A 21357-nucleotide genomic window follows, 5' to 3' on the forward strand; every position below is an offset into this window, starting at 1 on the left:
GGCGGGTGTATCACGAGGTCAGGAGATCGAGACCATCCTGCTAACACGGTGAAACTCCGTCTCTACTAAAAATACAAAAAAAATTAGCTGGGCATGGTGGTGGGCGCCTGTAGTCCCAGCTTCTCAGGAGGCTGAGGCAGGAGAATGGTACTAACCTGGGATGCAGAGCTTACAGTGAGCCGAGATCGCACCACTGCACTCCAGCCTGGGAGAGAGAGTGAGACTCTGTCTCAAAAACAAAAAAAAAAAGTTATGAAAAAGTGGACATTTATTTTTATTCAGTTTCTTCTCAAGGTGAAGGTAACTGTTTGTAAATGTCCTAGAGAAACATGGTAGCTTTCTGTTCACCCTTTGCAAGTAAAAAGCATGGATCATTCCACCGCTGACATTTAAAAAATAAAGTTATGAAGGGAAAAGTCTGGTGTAATACAGTAGTAGCAAGTGGTGGTATAAATAAATAAGTAGCAAGAATTACTTTCCTTTGAGGTGAGGAGAGTTGTCGATTCATTTCCATGGTAGAAGCTGCTAAGCAGTCCTGGGAAGTTTGGAGTTTAAATATAACGGGAAACTAGTCAGAGTTATAAAGTATATTTATTTTATTTATTTTGAGATAGATTGAAACAAATTTCTTAACCCCATGCTGTGAATATTAATTTTTTCATGATTTATGTAGTTTGTTTATCGATGGACACTTTTACAACAGGATTTATGAAGCTGGATCGGAGAACAACACGGCAGTTGTAGCAGTAGAAACTCACACGATACACAAAATTGAAGAAGGGATTGGTAAGGTTTTTTTTTTTTTTTTTTTTTTTGTCATTCTAATGCCTTTGACCTTAGCTTCCTTGGTTGAGTTTTCTTGCCATCTGTGCCTTATGTTTTTCTCCCATCCCTGTGTGCCCTACCAGTACTACAGCCCTTGATTTTGATGGTGGTACATCTTGAGACACCACTGACTAAGATGCTAGGGTCATCAGTTGGTTGGTTAACGTCAGTTTGGAAGGGTAACTGAAAAGACTTTTTATCTATAAAAATCCCACATAGAAATTGGAGCCTCAAAGTTGATACCTGTCATTAAAGAAGTTGTTGATGACTGATAAGGTATTGTTTAGAAGGCAGTCAGTGGAAAGAAACTGGAAAGAAACTTTGAAATTTAACAAATCTGAGTTTAAATCCCAATTTCTCACCTCTAAGTGTGTCCTTGGGAAAGTCAGTTAACCTTTTTGAGGCCCATATACTTACATTTAACACCTAGGAAACAATTAATTAATTAATTAATTTTAAAAAAACCTGATCAAGCACAGTGGCTCATGCTCGTAATCCCAACACTTTGGGAGGCCAAGGCGGGAGGATCACCTGAGGTCAGGAGTTCGAGACCAGCCTGGCCAACATGGTGAAACCCCGTCTCTACTAAAAGTATAAAAATTAGCCTGGCATGGTGGCGGGCGCCTATAATCCCAGTTACTCAGGAGTCTGAGGAGTCTTGATTCTCATTCAAGTCTTGAGAATCGCTTGAATCCAGGAGGCATAGGTTGCAGTGAGCCGAGATCATGCCACTGCACTCCAGCCTGGGCAACAAGAGTGAGACTTCATCTCCAAAACAACAACAACAACAACAACAACAAAAACACCACCTACACCGGGCGAGGTGACTCACGCCTGTAATCCCAGCACTTTGGGAGGCCAAGGCAAGTGGATCACTTGAGGTCAGGGGTTCAAGAACAGCCTGGCCAAGATGGTGAAACCCCATCTCTACTAAAAATATAAAAATTAGCCAGGCGTGGTGGTGTGTGGTATATGGCTATAATCCCAGCTACTTGGAAGGCTGAGGCAGGAGAATTGCTTGAACCCGGGAGGCATAGGTTGCAGTGAGCCGAGATCATGCCACTGCACTCCAGCCTGGGTGATAGCGTGAGACTCCATCTCGAAAAAGGCAAAAAGAAAAAAACACCTAGGAAATAATCACTGCCTCACAGGATTGTTGTAAGAACTAAACAAGATTACGTGTGTAAAATATGCAGTATGGTGTCTGGCACACTGTGGGAGCTTGGGAAGAGATAGCTGTTAGGCCAGACTTCTTCCAGAGGATCCCTAAACGATACCAGCAAGAGTGAAGTTTTAGTCCCTCAGAGGAACCAGGAGACTAGAGATTTTGAATTTCAGCTTTGGGGAAGAGTTGTTTGATAAATAACTGATTTTTTTTCTGTTTTCAGATACAGGCACTATAGAAGCAAATGAGGATATGGAAATTGCTTACCCTATAACTTGTGGGGAGAGCAAAGCCATCCTCCTCTGGAAGAAGTTTGTGTGTCCGGGAATAAACGTGAAGTGTGTCAAGGTAATTGTCTTCTCCATGCTGAAGCCAATTTTGGGACTCCTTGTTTTCAAAGGGTGTGAGTTCCATGCATCCTTTTTCTCTTCCACTATATCAGGTTTTTTGTTTTTTGGTTTTTGTTTTTTTTTTTTGGTGGCTATTGTTCTAATGTGTCACAATAGAAAAAATAAGAACTTTGGGTTGGATGTGGTGGCTCATACCTGTAGTTCTAACACTTTGGGAGACCAAGGTGGGAAGATCACTTGAGCTTAGGAGTTCGAGAACAGCCTGGGCAACGTGGTGAGACATTGGCTCTCTTTTTTTTTTCAGACAGTGACTTTCTCTGTTGCCCAGGCTAGAGTGCAATGACATGATCTTGGCTCACTGCAGCCTCCACCTCCTGGGTTCAGGTGATTCTCCCACCTCAGCCTCCTGTGTAGCTGGGACCACAGGTGTGCGCCACTGTGCCTGGCTAATTTTTTGTAGAGATGGAAGGTTTTGCTATGTTGCCTGGGCTGGAAAACCTTACATCTTCAAAAAATATATTGGCGGCCGGGTGCGGTGGCTCACGCCTGTAATCTCAGCACTTTGGGAGGCCAAGGCGGGCGGATCACGAGGTCAGGAGATCGAGATCATCCTGGCTAACACGGTGAAACCCGGTCTCTTCTAAAAATACAAAAAATTAGCTGGGCATGGTGGCAGGCGCCTCTAGTCCCAGCTACTTGGGAGGCTGAGGCAGGAGAATGGCGTGAACCCAGGAGGCGGAGCTTGCAGCGAGCTGAGATGGCACCACTGCACTCCAGCCTGGGCGACAGAGCGAGACTGTCTCAAAAAAATATATATATATACTGGCTAGGTGAGGTGGCTTATGCCTGTAATCCCAGCACTTTGGGAGGCTGAGGTGGGTGGATCACCTGAGATCAGGAGGTAGAGACCAGCCTGGACAACATGGTGAAGCCCCATCTCTACTAAAAATACAAAAATTAGCCAGGCGTACGTAGTGTTGGGCGCATATAATCCCAGCTACTGCGGAGGCTGAGGCAGCAGAATCACTTGAACCTGGGGGCAGAGTTGCAGTGAGCTGAGATTGCGCTGTTGTACTCCAGTCTGGGTGACAGAGTGATGCTCTGTCTCAAAAAAAATAATAATAATAATAATTATTGGATTGACTAGCCAAAAACAAAATTGATAAAAATAGAATTGCTTATTCTGTCTTCATTAGGGCTGATAGATTATTTCAGTTTATTTGAACAGCCTTTGTTTGCCACACTAGACCCAACCACCTGATTCCAGGCATAAATGGATTTTAGAGATTTATTAATATATTTATCTCGGCCGGGCGCGGTGGCTCAAGCCTGTAATCCCAGCACTTTGGGAGGCCGAGACGGGCGGATCACGAGGTCAGGAGATCGAGACCATCCTGGCTAACACGGTGAAACCCCGTCTCTACTAAAAATACAAAAACTAGCCGGGCGAAGTGGCGGGCGCCTGTAGTCCCAGCTACTCGGGAGGCTGAGGCAGGAGAATGGCGTAAACTCGGGAGGCGGAGCTTGCAGTGAGCTGAGATCTGGCCACTGCACTCCAGTCCGGGCGACAGAGCGAGACTCCGCCTCAAAAAAAAAAAAAAAAAAAAAAAAAAAAAATATATATATATATATATTTATCTCTTATCTCTTCATATATTCTGTGGCTTTGTACCAGGAATGGAGACTGTGCTCCGAGAAGCATCGTCTTCTCTAACACAATAGTGCAGGAGTTTGGATAATCAAGGCTTAGGATGTCATCTGGGTATTTTTTATGCAAATGATGTAGAGTTATCATTTCATTATTTCCCCTCTTGGCCTGCCTAAGTTGACATTAGACTATTTTGGACTTTTCTTTTTACTTTTAGTTCAATGATCAGTTGATCAGCCCCAAGCACTTTGTTCATCTGGCTGGCAAGTCCACTCTGAAGGACTGGAAGAGAGCTATTCGTCTGGGTGGGATCATGCTCAGGTAAGCTCTAATGTTAAGCACATACCTTTCAACAAACTTTGGGGCACGTAATCATGCTAGAATCTGGGCTTTTCTCTTTAGGTTGACATTTTTATTCTTTCTGAGAAATTGGCTTGAGCAATATATGCATTATTTGACTTAAATCAACTTATTCTTAAAAATCCTGGGAGACAAGAAAGATTTTTTGTTTGTTTGTTTGTTTTTGAGACAGTCTTGCTCTGTCACCCAGGCTGGAGTGCAGTGGCGTGACCTCGGCTCACTGCAACCTCCACCTCCTGGGATCAAGCAATTGTAGTTTTTAGTAGAGACAGGATTTCACCATCTTGGCCAGGCTGGTCTTGAACTCCTGACCTCATAATCCACCCACCTCAGCCTCCCAAAGTGCTGGGATTACAGGCATGAGCCACTGTGCCTGGCCATTTAATTCTTTTTAATGGGGGAAAAAATAAAATTTTTAAAAATAAATAAAAAATTAAAAAATAAAAATAATTATTTTTAAGGAATCTCAAGAAAAATCCATAATGCTTGTAGAGATTCAAGCATAAAGATGTTTATTACAACATTATTTATTAATGTGAAACTTATAGTCTGCTTTAATATATAGTCAAAGACTTCTAAAGTCAATTATGACTTGTCTAAATATATATGAGTATATATTATGAATATTTTGCAGTCAATAAAATATTTCTGAAGAGATTTTACATGAAAAATGCTTATGACATAATTTGAAGGAAGAAAAATATAAAATTTATTAAATTGATTTTGGCTGTGTTAAGACATACATATGTAAGTAAAATTTAGTAGAAGAAAATATGCTAAAATGTTGACATTGTCTGTGTATTGTAGGATTTTTTTGGTGTTTTTTTGAGATGGAGTCTCGCTCTATTGCCAGGCTGGAGTGCAGTGGTGCAGTCTCGGCTCACTGCAGCCTCCACCTCCTGGGTTCAAGTGATTCTCCTGCCTCAGCCTCCCGAGTAGCTGGGACTACAGGCGTGTGCCACCATGCCCAGCTAATTTTTGTATTTTTTTTAGTAGAGACGGGGTTTCATTGTGTTAGGCTGGTCTTGATCTCCTGACCTCGTGATCCACCCACCTTGGCCTCCCAAAGTGCTGAGATTACAGGCGTCAGCCACCTTGCCTGGCCTAAGATTTTAGTTGTTGTTGTTGTTGTTGTTTGTTTTTTTTGGTGAGACGGAGACTACTCTTGTTGCCCAGGCTGGAGTGCAATGGCGCGATCTCGGCTCATCACATCCTCTGCCTCCCAGGTTCAAGCAATTCTCCTGCCTCAGTCTCCCGAGTAGGTGGGATTACAGGCATGTGTCACCATGCCTGGCTAATTTTGTACTTTTAGTAGAGATGGGGTTTCACCGTATCGTCCAGGCTGATCTCGAACTCCTGACCTCAGGTGATCCTCCCACCTCGGCCTCTCAAAGTGCTGGGATTATAGGCATGAGCCACTGCGCCCAGCCCAAAGATTTTTTATTTTTTTATTTATTTTATTTATTTATTTTTTGAGACGGAGTCTCGCTCTGTCACCCAGGCTGGAGTGCAGTGGCCGGATCTCAGCTCACTGGAAGCTCCACCTCCCAGGTTCACGCCATTCTCCTGCCTCAGCCTCCGGAGTAGCTGGGACTACAGGTGCCCGCCACCTCGCCTGGCTAGTTTTTTGTATTTTTTTTTTAGTAGAGACGGGGTTTCACCATGTTAGCCAGGATGGTGTCGATCTCCTGACCTCGTGATCCGCCCATCTCGGCCTCCCAAAGTGCTGGGATTACAGGCGTGAGCCACCGTGCCCAGCCTTTTTTTTTTCTTTTTTGAGTTGGGATCTCGCTCTGTCCCCCAGGCTGCAGTGGCACAATCTTGGCTCACTGCAACCTCCGTCTCCCAGGTTCAAGTGATTCTCCTGCCTCAGCTTCCCGTGTAGCTAAGATTACAGGAGCACACCACCTTGCCCGGCTAATTTTTGTATTTTTGGTAGAGACGGGGTTTTACCATATTGGTCAGGCTTGTCTTGAATTCCTAACCTCGTGATCTGCCTGACTCAGCCTCCCAAAGTACAGGGATTACAGGTGTGAGACACTGTATCCGGCCTTTGGGTTTTTTTTTGGGATTTTTTTTTTTTTTTTTTTGAGACATAGTTTTGCTGTGTGGCCCGGGCTGGAGTGTAGTGGCATGATCTCGGCTCACTGCAATCTCCACCTCCTGGGTTCAAGTGATTCTCATGCCTCAGCCTCCTGAGTAGCTGGGATTATAGGTGCGCACCACCACACCCAGTTAATTTTTTTGTATTTTTAGTAGAGACGAGGTTTCACCATGTTGGCCAGGCTGGTCTCGAACTCCTGACCTCAAATGCTCTGCCTACCTTACCTCCCAAAGTGCTAGGATTACAGGTGTGAGCCACCATGCCCCGCTTTTGTTGCCCAGGCTGGAGTGTAGTGGTGTGATCTCAGCTCACTACAAACTCTACCTCCTGGGTTCAAGCGATTCTCCTGCCTCAACCTCCCAAGTAGCTCGGATTATAGGCATGTGTCACCATGCCCAGCTTATTTTGTATTTTTAGTAGAGATGGGGTTTCTCCATGTTGGTCAGGCTGGTCTTGAACTCCCAACCTTAGGTGATCCACCTGCCTTGGCCTCCCAAAGTGCTGGGATTATAGGCGTGAGCCACTGTTCCCAGCCCACATCGTTTTTTTTAGTCAGAGACACACAAACATTATTTGTGTTCTTTTTGTTTTTATTTAAAAAATTTTGGCCAGGCGCGGTGGCTTAAACCTGTAATCCCAGCATTTTGGGAGGCCAAGATGGGCGGATCACGAGGTCAGGAGATAGAGACCATCCTGGCTAACACGGTGAAACCCCGTCTCTACTAAAAAATACAAAAAACTAGCCGGGCGAGGTGGCGGGCGCCTGTAGTCACAGCTGCTCGGGAGGCTGGGGCAGGAGAATGGCGTAAACCCGGGAGGCGGAGCTTGCAGTGAGCTGCGATCCGGCCACTGCACTCCAGCCTGGGTGACAGAGCAAGACTCCATCTCAAAAAAAAAAAAAATTTTAATTATTTTACTCCTGTACTTCCAACGAAACATCATTTTTAAAAAAAAATTTCAGATGATTTGTATGCAGAAATTAGTAATCCAATGAAATTGGGAAGGAATACCTTTATTTTTATTTTTATTGTTTGTTTGTTTATTTATTTATTTATTTTTGAGACAGGGTCTAACTGTCACCCAGGCTGGAGTGCAGTGGCGTAGTCTCGGCTTACTGCAACCTCAGCTTCCCAGGCTCAAGCAACTTCAGCCTCAGCCTACCAATTAGCTGGGACTACAGGCATGAGCCACCATGCCTGGCTGATTTTTGTTTTTTTTTTTGAGATGGAGTCTCGCTGTGTCACCTAGGCTGGAGTGCAGTGGCATGATCTCGGCTCACTGCAAGCTCCGCCTCCTGGGTTTCACGCCATTCTCCTGCCTCAGCCTCCTGAGTAGCTGGGACTACAGGCGCTCGCCACCACGCCCGTGGCTAATTTTTTTTTGTATTTTTAGTAGAGGAGGGGTTTCACCGTGTTAGCCAGGATGGTCTTGATCTCCTGACCTCGTGATCCACCCGCCTCGGCCTCCCAAAGTGCTGAGATTACAGTCATAAGCTACTGCACGTGACCGATTTTTGTATTTTTTATAGAAATGAGGTTTTACCATGTTGCCCATGCTGGTCTCAAACTCCTGAGTTCAAGTGATCCTCCTGCCTTGGCCTCCCAAAGTGGTGGGATTACAGGCATGAGCCACTGCGCCTGGCTGAGGAATACCTTTAACTTTGAGTTTTGTTGTTCTTGGTGGGTTTTATTTACCCAGAAAGACAAGCACATGCCAATTCTTCCCAAATGTAAAAAAGAGAATACTAAAAAATATTTAGTGAAAGCCAAGTGACATTATAACAGAATTTACTATAATTAAAATACCCCATGGTTTTGCTCATGGCCTATAATAACGTTTTATGGATCCAATTATAAGGACATTTTCCAGAGTGGGTTTAGTATAGTCAACTTTTTTCTACATGCCTAGGAGAGTTTTTTAAAAGACTGAAACTTTATGTCTGTGAAACTGGCACCAGATCTTGCTGGAGTACTCATAATGAATAAACTACAGAGGGAGAAAGAATACTGGTAAATGTGTGCAGGACCAGTGAAAATTTAAAGCCCAAATTAGAATTTTTGCAACCTAATGACTTCTAACACTATTAGGTTTCCCTAATCTATACAGTAGACTCAGCAATGTTGTCCCTATTTTTCCCTGAGGCCTAGTTCCCACTATATGAAGTATGGGCTGAACTGGTACTTCTTGTCTCCCTTTGCACAGGAAAATGATGGACTCCGGACAGATTGATTTTTACCAACATGACAAAGTTTGCTCCAATACCTGCAGAAGCACCAAATTTGATCTTCTGATCAGCAGTGCAAGAGCTCCAGTGCCAGGACAGCAGACAAGTGTGGTGCAGACACCCACTTCGGCTGATGGTAGGGGGTAGGAAACCACCTGAAAACCCGCTGTGTTTTTCAGCAGAACTTTCCCCCTTATTTCTCCCTGTGTGTGTGTGTGTGTGTGTATATATATATATATATATTTTTTTTTTTTTTCTTTTCTTTTCTTTTTGAGACGGAGTTTTGCTCTTGTTGCCCAGACTGGAGTGCAATGGCGCGATCTCAGCTCACCGCAACCTCTGCCTCCTGGGTTCAAGTGATTCTACTGCCTCAGCCTCTCGAGTAGCTGGGATTACAGGCATGCACCACCACGCCCAGCAAATTTTGTAGTTTTAGTACAAACAGGGTTTCCCCATGTTTGTTATGTGGTCTTGAACTCCCAACCTCAGGTGATCCACCCGCCTCAGCCTCCCAAAGTGCTGGGAATACAGGCATGAGCCACCACGTCCGGCCTTTTGTATAATCTTAATTTCAATTCTCATGAGCATTGATGTGCCTTGTAAAGTATGCTAATCTTGGATGGGATTCCATGCTTTGGAAACATGCTTTGTTTTCTTCCAAATGATTCCTATTGGCCAGACCTCCTCCTTTGTTTTTTCCTTACAATGCATTGTAAACGTTGGAAAGGTAGTTCAGTAGTTATAATTATATAACAGTTTCACTTTGGTGCCACTTTGCATATTAAGGTTCAATTAGGCTGTTTTGAAAAATGGAGAATGGCGTGAACCCAGGAGGTGGAGCTTGCAGTGAGCCGAGATCACACCACTGCACTCCAGCCTGGGCGACAGAGCGAGACTCCGTCTCAAAAAAAAAAAAAAAAAATTAGCTGGGTGCCTGTAATCCCAGCTACTCAGGAGATTGAGGCAGGAGAATCACTTGAACCTGAGAGGTGGAGGTTACCGTGAGCCGAGATCATGCCTCTGCACTCCAGCCTGGGTGACAAAGCGACACTCCGTCTCAAAAAAAAAAAAAAAGATCTTTTGGTCAGTTCTAATATGCTGTGTGTAACCAGTGGGTGAATAGAAGCCAAATCTCTTAAAACCTAAATCCGTTTCAGGAAAGTATAAAATATCTGGCAGTTTGAATATTTGAACACTTGACTTTTCACTTGAAAAGTGAAAAATACTGTGAAATGTTATTTACAGTTGGCCATTGAACAATATGGGTTTGATCGGCAGGGGTCCACTTTTATGCAGCTTTTTTTTTTTTTTCCTGCCAAACATGGATTGAAAATATAGTATTTGCAGAATGCAAAACCCGGGTCTAAGAAGTGCTGACTTTTATTTTTTGTGTATGTGGATTCCACGGGGCTGACTTTAGGACTTGAACATGTGCAGATTTGGTTATATATGCAAGTGGTCCAGGAATCAATCCCTCATGTATACTGAGGGACAACTGTACTTCCTTTTTATTTGGCTAAAAGTCCTTCTTTCTTTCTTTTTTTTTGAGATGGTCTCGCTCTGTTGCCCAGGCTGGAGTGCAGTGGGACAATCTCGGCTCACTGCAAGCTCCGCCTCCCAGGTTCACGCCATTCTTCTGCCTCAGCCTCCTGAGTAGCTGGGACTACAGGCGCCCGCCACCACGCCCGGCTAATTTTTTGTATTTTTAGTAGAGATAGGGTTTCACTGCGTTAGCCAGAGTGGTCTCGTTCTCCTGACCTCATGATCCATCTGCCTCAGCTTCCCAAAGTGCTGGGATTACAAGCATGAGCCACCGCACCTGGCTAAAAGCTTTCTTTTTTTTTTGAGACAGGGTCTTACTCTGTCACCCAGGCTGGAGTACAGTGGCACAATCACGGTTTACTGCTGCCTTAAGCCCCTGGGCCCAGGTGATCCTCCCGCCTCAGCCTCCTGAATAACTGTAACTACGGATATGCACCACCACACCCAGCTAATTTTTGTAGAAACTGGGTTTCGCCATGTTGCCCACTCTGGTCTCAAACTCCTGGGCTCAAGCGATCTGCCCACCTTAACCTCCCAAAGTGGTAGAATTACAGGCATGAGCTACCATGCCCAGTCAAAATCTTACTATACAAGTCATAGCAAAGGGTATTTTTTCCCCTCTGTGAATCTGCTATACATGAATCTCTTATCTGATTTTTATGGTCTCCATTTCTTTTACTTTGTCTTTATAGGCTAATAAATAAGTTAGATGCTTAGTATCAAACTTGCTTGTAGTAGAGCTCTTGGCAAAGCACTATACCTTTCTCTTAAATTATTTCAAGCTTTCTTCACCCTCAATAAGTCTGGGGCAGGCAGCCTAGTAGTAATGCCTATCTTCAATCTCTTTCAAAAACATATCCACCCAGGAAACACATTGCTCTTTTGTGATTTTGTAAGTTATCTTTCACTTTCTATTCAAAGTAAGAAAGCATTTTCCTTTGCAAGGCAGGTTTTCTTTAGAAAATCCAGTATTCATCCTGGCTTACCTAAGAGTCTAGTTTTTAAAATAGGGACCTGCAGCCAAGAGGCTAGAATGTTAAAATAACAAGGTCTTCGTAGCTATTGACTATGAGATATAGGATGGCTATAATTTTTTCATTACATTCACCATTCTCACCTCTACTGGACTGCTTTTAGGTAGCATCACGCAGATTGCCATCTCAGAAGAGAGCATGGAAGAGGCAGGGCTGGAATGGAACTCAGCTCTCACCGCTGCTGTCACCATGGCCACGGAGGAGGGTGTAAAGAAAGACTCAGAGGAAATTTCAGGTATTCTTCTCTAGGGCTCAGATATCTTGCAGGGTCTTGTGACCCTTATCACCATTATCATTATGGACATGGAAAACCTCTTAATTACTTTCGCTGGATTTTCTCATGCATGTAAATACTAACTATAGCTACAGACATCCTACTTTAATCCATGCAGTAACCCTGCAGAGCCACATTTTACACACAAAGAAATCAGAATTCAGAAAGGTTCAGCAACTTGCCTAAGACCAGTCACAAACAAGTGTCAGAGCTGAATTTAGCTGTTTGACTATGTAGTGTATGCTTTTCATCCGATCAAACTGCCTCCAACCTTGGCACATTTCTTAGATAAACTAAGTTTTGAGATGTTAGCAGGAAAAAATAGATGCCAAGTGTTACAGAGCATGGTGATTAATGATTATTCACTTAGAAGGGACCAGGAGAGGCTTCATATCACCCTCCATTTATTAATTCATTTTTAGTTGGCACTGTTGTTAGGTGCTAGGTGCATAGATGAAAAGACAGGCCGGGCACGGTGGCTCACGCCTGTAATCCTAGCACTTTGGGAGGCCAAGGCGGGTGGATCACCTGAGGTCAGGAGTTCAAGACCAGCCTGACCAACATGGAGAAACCCTGTCTCTACTAAAAATACAAAATTAGCCGGTTGTGGTGGCACATGCATGTAATCACAGCTACTTGGGAGGCTGAGGCAGGAGAATCGCTTGAACCTGGGAGGCGGAGGTTGCAGTGAGTTGATATCGCGCCATTGCACTCCAGCCTGGGCAACAAGAACAAAACTCCATCTTAGAAAAAAAAAAGAAAAAGAAAAAGAAAAAAAGAAAAGACATAGCCACCACCCTCAGAGAGTTTATAGCCCCGTCTATCCAAATGTTTTGTTTTGTTTTCCTAAGTATAGGACTAGGGAGAGTATATCTTAATTAATATTTAATTTAATATCTTTACTATTTAACTTTTATGATATTAAATATCTAATATCTCATTTTTAAATTAAAACTAAATATTTAATATTAAATATGTTTATTTAATGTTTAATTTAATATTTTTATTGGAAGAAAATGACTATTCTTTGTAGTGAGAACTATGACAAATTCAGAGAATGACAAATTGAGGCGATTATCCCAAGCACCTATGCTACTGAAGGGGCCAAATAATTGGGTGCCCACTCAGGGAAGCATCTAATATTCCAAAGCCTATTCCTTTTTTTCAGGAATGGCCCAATAAGAAATTCTTTTGAGTTAAAATAATTTTGAATATAACATTGTAGAGATTTGCCTAAGTATCTGTGTAGTGTCTCTTTTTTACCCTGTCTTATCCTTCTTGTGCCAGAGGACACTTTGATGTTCTGGAAAGGAATAGCTGATGTAGGGCTGATGGAAGAAGTTGTCTGCAATATACAGAAGGAAATAGAGGAGCTACTCCGGGGAGTTCAGCAGCGGCTCATCCAGGCTCCCTTCCAGGTTACAGGTAAGTGCACTAATCCTAACAGTAGCAGTCATTTATTGAATACTCACCTCTGTAGGCAGGTCCTGTAAGCCTTGCAAAAACCCTGATGTATAGGTATTATTATCTTAATTTTACAGATAAGGAAACTAAGGCTCATATAAATTAAGTCACTTGTCTAAGGTTCATAACTATGTTTTGAACTCAGATCTGGCCATGCTTTTCCACAGGTAATTTTTGTCTTTATAAATTGTGCCAATAGTCTGGGCAACATCATGAAATGCTTTGTCTCCACAAAAAAACCTTTTTTTTTAAGATGGAGTTTCACTCTTATTGCCCAGGCTGGAGTGCAGTGGTACAATCTTAGCTCACTGCAACCTCTGCCTCCTGGGTTTTAAGCAATTCTGTTTGCCTCAGCCTCCTGAGTAGCTGGGATTACAGGCCCCCACCACCATGCCCGGCTAATTTTTGTATTTTTGGTAGAGACAGGGTTTTGCCATGTTGGCCAGGCTGGTCTTGAACTCCTGACCTCAGATGATCCCCCTGCCTTGGCCTCCCAAAGTGCTGGGATTACAGGCATGAGCCACTGCTCCGGGCCTACAAAAAGCTTTTTAAAAATTAGTCAGGTATGGTTGGTAGTAGGTACCTGTAGTCCCAGCTACTTGGGAGGCTGAGGCTTAGAAGAATCACTTGAGCCCAGCAGTTTGATGCTGCAGTGAGCTATGATCATACAACTGTACTCCAGCCTGGGTTACAAAGCAAGACCCTGTCTAAAAAAAAAAAAAAAAAACAGGCCGGGTGCGGTAGCCCACGCCTGTAATCCCAGTACATTAGGAGGTTGAGAGCGGCAGATTACTGAGGTCAGGAGTTCGAGAGCAGCTGGCCAACATGGTGAAAACCTGTCTCTACTAAAAATACAAAAAAAAAAATAAAAATTAGCTGGGTGTGGTGCATGTCTGTAATCCCAGCTACTCAAGAGGTTGAGGCACGAGAATCACTGAATCCAGGAGGTGGAGGTTTGCAGTGAGTCGAGATCACGCCACTGCACTCCACTCTGGGTGACAGAGCAAGACTCCATATCAAAAGAAAAAAAAAAACTGACAGAAAGCATTCTCTCTCTCAATATATGTATTTTCTTTTTTTTTTTTTTTTTTTTCGTGAGACGGAGTTTCACTCAGTCACCCAGGCTGGCGTGCAGTGGCACGATCTCAGCTAACTGCAACTTCCACCTCCTGGGTTCAAGCAGTTCTGCCTTAGACTCCTGAGTAGCTGGGACTACAGGCTCATGCAACCATGGCCAGCTAATTTTTTGTAATTCTAGTAGAGATGAGGTTTCACGATGTTGGCCAGGCTGGTCTCAAACTCCTAACCTTGGGTGATTCGCCTGCCTCAGCCTCCCAAAGTGCTGGGATTACAGGCATGAGCCACCGCGCCCAGCCGAGATATGTATTTTCAGAGTCTCTCTGTATATACTCATTATGTGTGTGTGTCCACTATGTGTATATATAGAGAGTCTGAAAATTGGAGAAATCCACTTGCTTTTAGATTATTCTTATATCCTATTTTTTAAGGCTTTCTGAACCTACTGTGTTCACTTATAGCTGTTTCTGAATACTTTCAGGGTGCTGCTGTGCAGAGTGTAAAAGAATGTTCTAATCTGATAGAAATGGGGTTATGGGCCAGGCGCTGTGGCTCACGCCTGTAATTCCAGCACTTTGGGAGGCTGAAGTGGGCGGATCACCTGAGGTCAGCAAATCAAGACCAGCCTGGCCAGCATGGTAAAACCCTGTGTCTACAAAAATACAAAAATTAGCCAGGTGTGATGGCAGGTGCCTGTAATCCCAGCTACTTGGGAGGCTGAGGTGGGAGAATCGCTTGAACCCGGCAGGCGAAGGTTGCAGTGAGCGGAGATCACACCATCGCACCCCAGCCTGGGTGACAGAGCGAGAGTCCATCTCAAAAAAAAAAAAAAAGAAAGAAAGAAATGGGGCCGGGCGCGGTGGCTCACGCCTGTAATCCCAGCTCTCAGGGAGGCAGAGGCGGGAGGATAGCTTGAGCCCAGGAGTTCGAGACCTGCCTGGGTAATACAGCGAGACCCCGTTCTCCACAAAAAGGAAAAAAAAAAAAAAAGACAAAAAAAAAAAAGAAAGAAAGAAATGGGATTATGATGAGCCCTTGTATGTTCAGTGAATCCTTATTTGTTTATTTATTTATTTGAGATGGAGTCTCACTCTGTTGCCTAGGCTGGAGTGCAGTGGTGTGATCTTGGCTCACCGCAACCTCTACCTCCCAAGTTCAAGCGATTCTCCTGTCTCAGCCTCCTGAATAGCTGAGATTATAGGCACACACCACCGTGCCTGGCTAGGTTTTTTGTATTTTTAGTAGAGATGGGGTTTCACCATGTTGGCCAGGCTGGTCTCGAACTCCTGACCTCAGGTGATCTACCTGTCTCAGCTTCCCAAAGTGTTGAGATTACAGGTGTGAGCCACCGTGCCCGGCGAATTCTTATTTTTGTTAGTCATTTGTTGTTGCTTCTTTATAACTCATACTTTACATACCATACACTTAAGCAAACTTGACAACAGAATCTTTTTTTTTCCTTTGAGATGGAGTCTGGCTCTGTCGCCCAGGCTGGAGTGCTATCTCAGCTCACTGCAACCTCTGCTTCCTGGGTTCAAGCAGTTCTCCTGTCCCAGCCTCCTGAGTAGCTTGGATTACAGGTGCCTGCCACCATACCTACCTAATTTTTGTATTTTTCAGTAGAGACAGGGTTTCACCATGTTGGCCAGGCTGGTCCTGAACTCCTGACCTCAGGTAATCCACCTGTCTTGGCCTCCAAAAGTGCTGGGATTATAGGCGTCAGCCACTGTGCCTGGCCTCCAGATTTGTATTTTTAAGAGATTGTTCTGGTTGCTGTGTGGAGAGTAGACTCTATGGGGAAAAAGTAGAAACAAGACCAGTTGGGAAGCTCTTAAAGGAATTAGTCAAAGCAAGAGATAATGTATCATGGATTAGAGTGGGTAGCGGTAGACTTAGGAAGAAGTGATTAGATTGAGAATGTATTTTGAATGTCAAACTGCCAAGTCTTGCTGATGGATTGGATGCAGGGTGAAAGAACAAGAAAGATACCGGGATGATTCACACATTTTTGGCCTGAGCTGTGAGTGGTGATGCCATTTACTGAGATGAAGGCCACTGGGAAAGGAACAGGTTTAGAGAGGAAATGAAAATTAGTTTTACTTCTTAAATTGAGATGACTATTGGACCATTAAATAGAGATGTCACTCATCTAGACAGAAGTATGAATGTGGAATACAGGAAAGAGGTCAGGGCTGGAGATGTACATGTGGGAGTGCTCAGCATGTGTATGCTATTTCAAACCATGGGACCAAGTGAGATGACCGTGGAAGGGAATGTAGGTAAAGTTGTCCAAGTTAAGGAAGCAATGAACACAAATACTGACAATTTTTTTTTTTTTTTTGGAGACAGGATCTTGCTCTGTCATCTAGGCTAGAGTGCAGTGATGCAGTCACAACTCACTGCAGCCTTAACCATCTGGGCTCAATTGATCCTCCTGCCTCAGTCTCCCAATTAGCTGGGACTACAGGCACATACCACCACAGCTGGCTAATATTTGTAGTTTTTGTAGAGACTGGATTTTTACCATATTTCCCAGGCTGGTCTCAAACTCCTGTGCTCAAGCCATCCGCCTGCCTCAGCCTCCCAAAGTGCCGGGATTATAGGCGTGAGCCACCGCACCTGGCTTACAGTTCTTTTCAGAAGTTTTATATAGAAGGGAACAGAGGGCCAGGCGCGGTGGCTCACGCCTGTAATCCCAGCACTTTGGGCGGCTGAGGTGGGCATATCACGAAGTCAGGAGATCGAGACCATCCTGGCTAACACGGTGAAACCCCGTCTATACTAAAAGTACAAAAGATTAGCCAGGTGTGATGGCGGGTGCCTGTAGTCCCAGCTATTCGGGAGGCTGAGGCAGGAGAATGGCGTGAACCCAGGAGGCGGAGCGTTTTTTTGTTTGAAATGGAGTCTCGCTCTGTCGCCCAGGCTGGAGTGCAGTGGTGTGATCTCGGCTCACTGAAAGCTCCGTCTCCCGAGTTCACACCATTCTCCTGCCTCAGCCTCCAGAGTAGCTGAAACTACAGGTGCCCGCCACCATGCCCGGCTAATTTTTTGTATTTTTAGTAGCAGTGGGGTTTCACCATGTTAGCCAGGATGGTCTCGATCTCCTGACCTCGTGATCCACCTGCCTTGGCCTCCCAAAGTGCTGGGATTACAGGTGTGAGCCACCGTGCCTGGCCCAGTTTTTTTTTTTTTTTTTTTTTGAGACAGAGTTTCGCTGTTGTTTCCCAGGCTGGAGTGCAATGGTGTAATCTCAGCTCACTGCACTGCAACCTCTGCTTCCCAGGTTCAAGCAGTTCTCCTGCCTCAGCCTCCCAAGTCGCTGGGACTATAGGCATGCACCACCATGCCCGGCCATTTTATTGTATTTTTTGTATTAGTGGTGACGGGGTTTCACCATATTGGTCAGGCTGGTGATCCATCCACTTCGGCCTCCCAAAGGGCTGGGATTACAGACGTGAGCCACCACGCCCAGCACTTTGGGAGACTGAGGCGGGTGAATCAGTTGAGGTCAGGAGTTCGAGATCAGCCTGGGCAACATGGTGAAATCCTGTCTCTAATAAAAATACAAAAATTAGCCGGGCTTGGTGGTGTGCGCCTGTAATCCCAGCTACTCAGGAGGCTGAGGCAGTCGAATCGCTTAAACCTGGGAAGCAGAGCTTGCAGTGAGCTGAGATTGTGCCACTGTACTACAGCCTGGGTGACAGAGCAAGACTGCATCTCAAAAAAGTAATAATAATAAAAATAATAATCTTGCATGCCAATCCCCATGTTTGACACTTAAAATATATTTCTAATCTTCATGTCTATTTTGCAGAGTAAGTATTATTAGTTCCCTTCATTTTAGATGAGAAAAGTGAAGAGTGAAATAACTTACTAAAGGTTGCACAGATAGAAAATAGCAAAATTGAGATGAAACCTAACTCTGTCTAGTATAGGGACCATGTTTTCAAAACCTAAAGTCAGAAATATAAACAGATGCAAGATATTAAAAAAAATTTTTTTTTTGAGATGGAGTCTAGCCCTGTCTCCCAGGCTGGAGTGCAGTGGCATGATGTTGGTTCACTGCAATGTCTGCCTCTTGGGTTCAAGCAATTCTCCTGCCTTGGCTGCCTCCCGTGTAGCTAGTATTACAGGGACACACCACCACACCCAGCTAATTTTTGTATTTTTGTTAGAGACTGGGATTACAAATGTGAGCCACCGCTCCTGGCCTTAAAAATTTTTCAAATTGGCTGGGCACGGTGGCTCATGCCTATAATCCCAGCACTTTGGGAGGCTGAGGCAGGTGGACCAAAAGGTCAGGAGTTCGAGACCAGCCTGGCCAATATGGTGAAACCCCATCTCTACTAAAACAGCTGGATGTGGTGGGGGGCGCCTGTAGTCCCAGCTACTCGGGAGGCTAAGGCAGGACAATCGCTTGAACCCAGGAGGTGGAGGTTGCAGTAAGCAAAGATCACGCCACTGCACCCCAGCCTGGGGGGGGACAGAGCAAGACTCTGTCTCCAAAAAAAAAGAAAAAGAAATTTTTTCAAATTTATGTAAGTAGAGACAAGGGTCTCACTATGTTGCCCAGGCTGGTCTTGAACTCCTGACCTCAAGTGATCCTCCCGCCTTTGCCTCCCAAAGTGTTGGGATTACAGGCATGAGCCACCATGCCCAGCCTGGTCTTTGTGTTTGTTTATATGGAAAGACTTACAAAAATATAACAATTAAACCAGAATTCATTATACATGTAATAAATCTTTGTTAAAAATGTGTTAAAATGCAGTTAGGAGAGTCCCATAATTTCTGGTTGTTTCATATTTATAAACAGCACAATGGAGAGTGGTGGAACGTATCTGTTTTAACTGGACAGGCATGTCTTTTGTTTTAAATAGATGCTGCTGTTCTCAACAATGTAGCACACACATTTGGCCTAATGGACACAGTCAAGAAGGTTTTAGACAACAGAAGGAACCAAGTAGAGCAGGGAGAAGAACAGTTTCTCTATACTCTGACAGGTATGTGTAACTTACCTCTCTTCTTTGGTGATATGCTAATGTTCTTGTCTTCCCATTTTCTTGTTGACTTATGTTAGGGTAACTTTTTTTTTTTTTTTTTTAATAGTTTCAGATTTTGCTTTTAAAAATAAAAAAAAAGCCACAGGTGAGGTGTATTGATAAAAAACAAAAGAGGCACATGGAAAAAAAGAAGGAAGTTGACATCATAGTCCCCCTTCTGTGTCTTGTGGAGGATTAAGATGTCTCTTAGATTGCTCCATTAATTCAATAATGTTACTGGCAGAAGACACAAATTGATCTTTGTCTTTTTTACATTATTGATACTGCTTCTTTTGGTAGATATAAATTTAGCACTTTCTCCATTATTTGTGGTAATCAGAAATTTTGTGTAATCCCAGCACTTTGGGAGGCCGAGGCATACAGATCACAAGGTCAAGAGATAGAGACCATCCTGGCCAACATGGTGAAACCCCATCTCTACTAAAAATACAAAAATTAGCTGAGTGTGGTGGTGCGTACCTGTAGTCCCCAGCTGCTCAGGAGGCTGAGGCAGGAGAACTGCTTGAACTCAGGAGGTGGAGGTTGCAGTGAGCCAAAATAGTGCCACTGCACTCTAGCCTGGGCAACAAGAGTGGGACTCTGTCTCAAAAAAAAAGAAAAGAAAAGAAAACCTTTAAACCATCAGAAAAATGGTATTTGTTAGAAATATAGGCATTTGGTCCCTTGTCTGTATTATTTTTTCAGATGGTTTTAATCATTGTGTACATAAAGTTTTGTTTTCTGCTTTTTTTCTTCATGACATACTAATATTTTTCTTTTTGTTTGTTTTTGAGACAGGGTCTCACTCTGTCACTGAGGCTGGAGTGCAGTGGCACAGTCACGGCTCACTGCAACTTTGACCTTCCCCGAGCTCAGGTGACCCTCCCACCTCAGCCTCCTGAATAGCTGGGACTGCAGGCGTGTACCACCATGCCCAGCTGTTTTATATTTTTGGTAGGGATGGGATTTTGCCACATTGCCCAGGCTGGTCTCAAACTCCTGGGCTCAAGTTATCCACCCACCTCAGCCTCCCAAAGTGCTGGGATTACTAGTGTGAGCCATTGCGCTCAGCCCTATTAATATTTTTCAAGTTGCTACTCAGTATTATACCTGGACATTCTCCTAGGGATGACATTTATTTATTTATATATTTCATTTTATTTATTTATTTTTTTGAGACAGAGTCTCGCTCTCTCGCCCAGGCTGGTGTGCAGTGGCGCGATCTCGGCTCACTGCAAGCTCCGCCTCCCGGGTTCACGCCATTCTCTTGCCTCAACCTCCTGAGTAGCTGGGACTACAGGCGTCCGCCACCACGCCTGGCTAACTCTTTTGTATTTTTAGTAGAGACAGGGTTTCACCGTGTTAGCCAGGATGGTCTCGATCTCCTGACCTTGTGATCCGCCTGCCCCAGACTTCCAAAGTGTTAGAATTACTGGCCTGAGCCACTGCGCCCAGCCATTTATTTATTTATTTTATTTATTTTTGTTTTTTGAGATGGAGTTTCACTCTTGTTGCCCAGGCTGGAGTACAGTTACATGATCTCGGCTCACCGCAGCCTCTGCCTCCCGGGTTCAAGCAATTCTTCTGTCTCAGTCGCCCAAGTAGCTGGGATTACAGGCATGCGCCACTACACCCGGCTAATTTTGTGTTTTTAATAGAGATGGGGATTGACCATGTTGGTCAGGCTGGTCTCAAACTCCCAACCTCAGGGGATCTATCTGCCTGCCTTGGCCTCCCAAAGTGCTGGGATTACAGGTGTGAGCCACCACGCCCAGCCTTATTTTTATTTTTATTTATTTATTTATTTATTTATTTATTTTGAGATAGAGTTTCGCTCTTGTTGCCCAGGCTGGAGTGCAATGGTGCGATCTCAGCTAACCGCAGCCTCTACTTCCTGAGTTCAAGTGATTCTCCTGCCTTAGACTCCCAAGTAGCTGGGATTACAGGCATGTGCCACCATACCTGGCTAATTTTGTATTTTTAGTAGAGACAGGGTTTCTCCATGTTGGTCAGGCTGGTCCCGAACTCCTGACCTCAGGTGATCCACCCGCCTCGGCCTCCCAAAGTACTGGGATTACAGGCATGAGCCAGTGTGCCTGGCCACTCTTGGTGTTTTATAGCATAAATCATTGGAAAAACCAAAGTGTTTTTCCCGTGCTCATACACTCAGTATAGCACAGAACACTTCTGTAATCAGATGTGTAGGGGTTTTTCTGCATATACCGAGCAATCAACTCTCCAGTAGACACTG

The 21357-nt window shown here is 44.2% G+C and overlaps 1 protein-coding gene and 1 non-coding gene across 5 annotated transcripts in view; both read left to right on the forward strand.

Moving 5' to 3' along the window:
• GMEB1 (glucocorticoid modulatory element binding protein 1) overlaps positions 1–21357 on the forward strand; it is a 49050-nt gene that overhangs the window by 23910 nt on the left and 3783 nt on the right. For 2 of the 4 annotated variants that reach the window (XM_030913301.1, XM_030913302.1), the window contains exons 3-9: positions 704–786; positions 2214–2338; positions 4206–4309; positions 8655–8812; positions 11356–11487; positions 12814–12951; positions 18945–19067. In XM_030913301.1, coding sequence (XP_030769161.1) covers positions 704–786; positions 2214–2338; positions 4206–4309; positions 8655–8812; positions 11356–11487; positions 12814–12951; positions 18945–19067 — 863 coding nt within the window. Of the gene's footprint in view, positions 1–673; positions 787–2213; positions 2339–4205; positions 4310–8654; positions 8813–11355; positions 11488–12813; positions 12952–18944; positions 19068–21357 lie in introns of all 4 variants that reach the window. The other 2 variants (XM_030913300.1, XM_010380333.1) reach the window with 1 other exon arrangement.
• Positions 262–391, forward strand: LOC115892563. Its single transcript, XR_004052432.1, has one exon.

The sequence above is a fragment of the Rhinopithecus roxellana genome, chromosome 12, assembly GCF_007565055.1.
Source record: "Rhinopithecus roxellana isolate Shanxi Qingling chromosome 12, ASM756505v1, whole genome shotgun sequence".
Classification (NCBI taxonomy): domain Eukaryota; kingdom Metazoa; phylum Chordata; class Mammalia; order Primates; family Cercopithecidae; genus Rhinopithecus; species Rhinopithecus roxellana.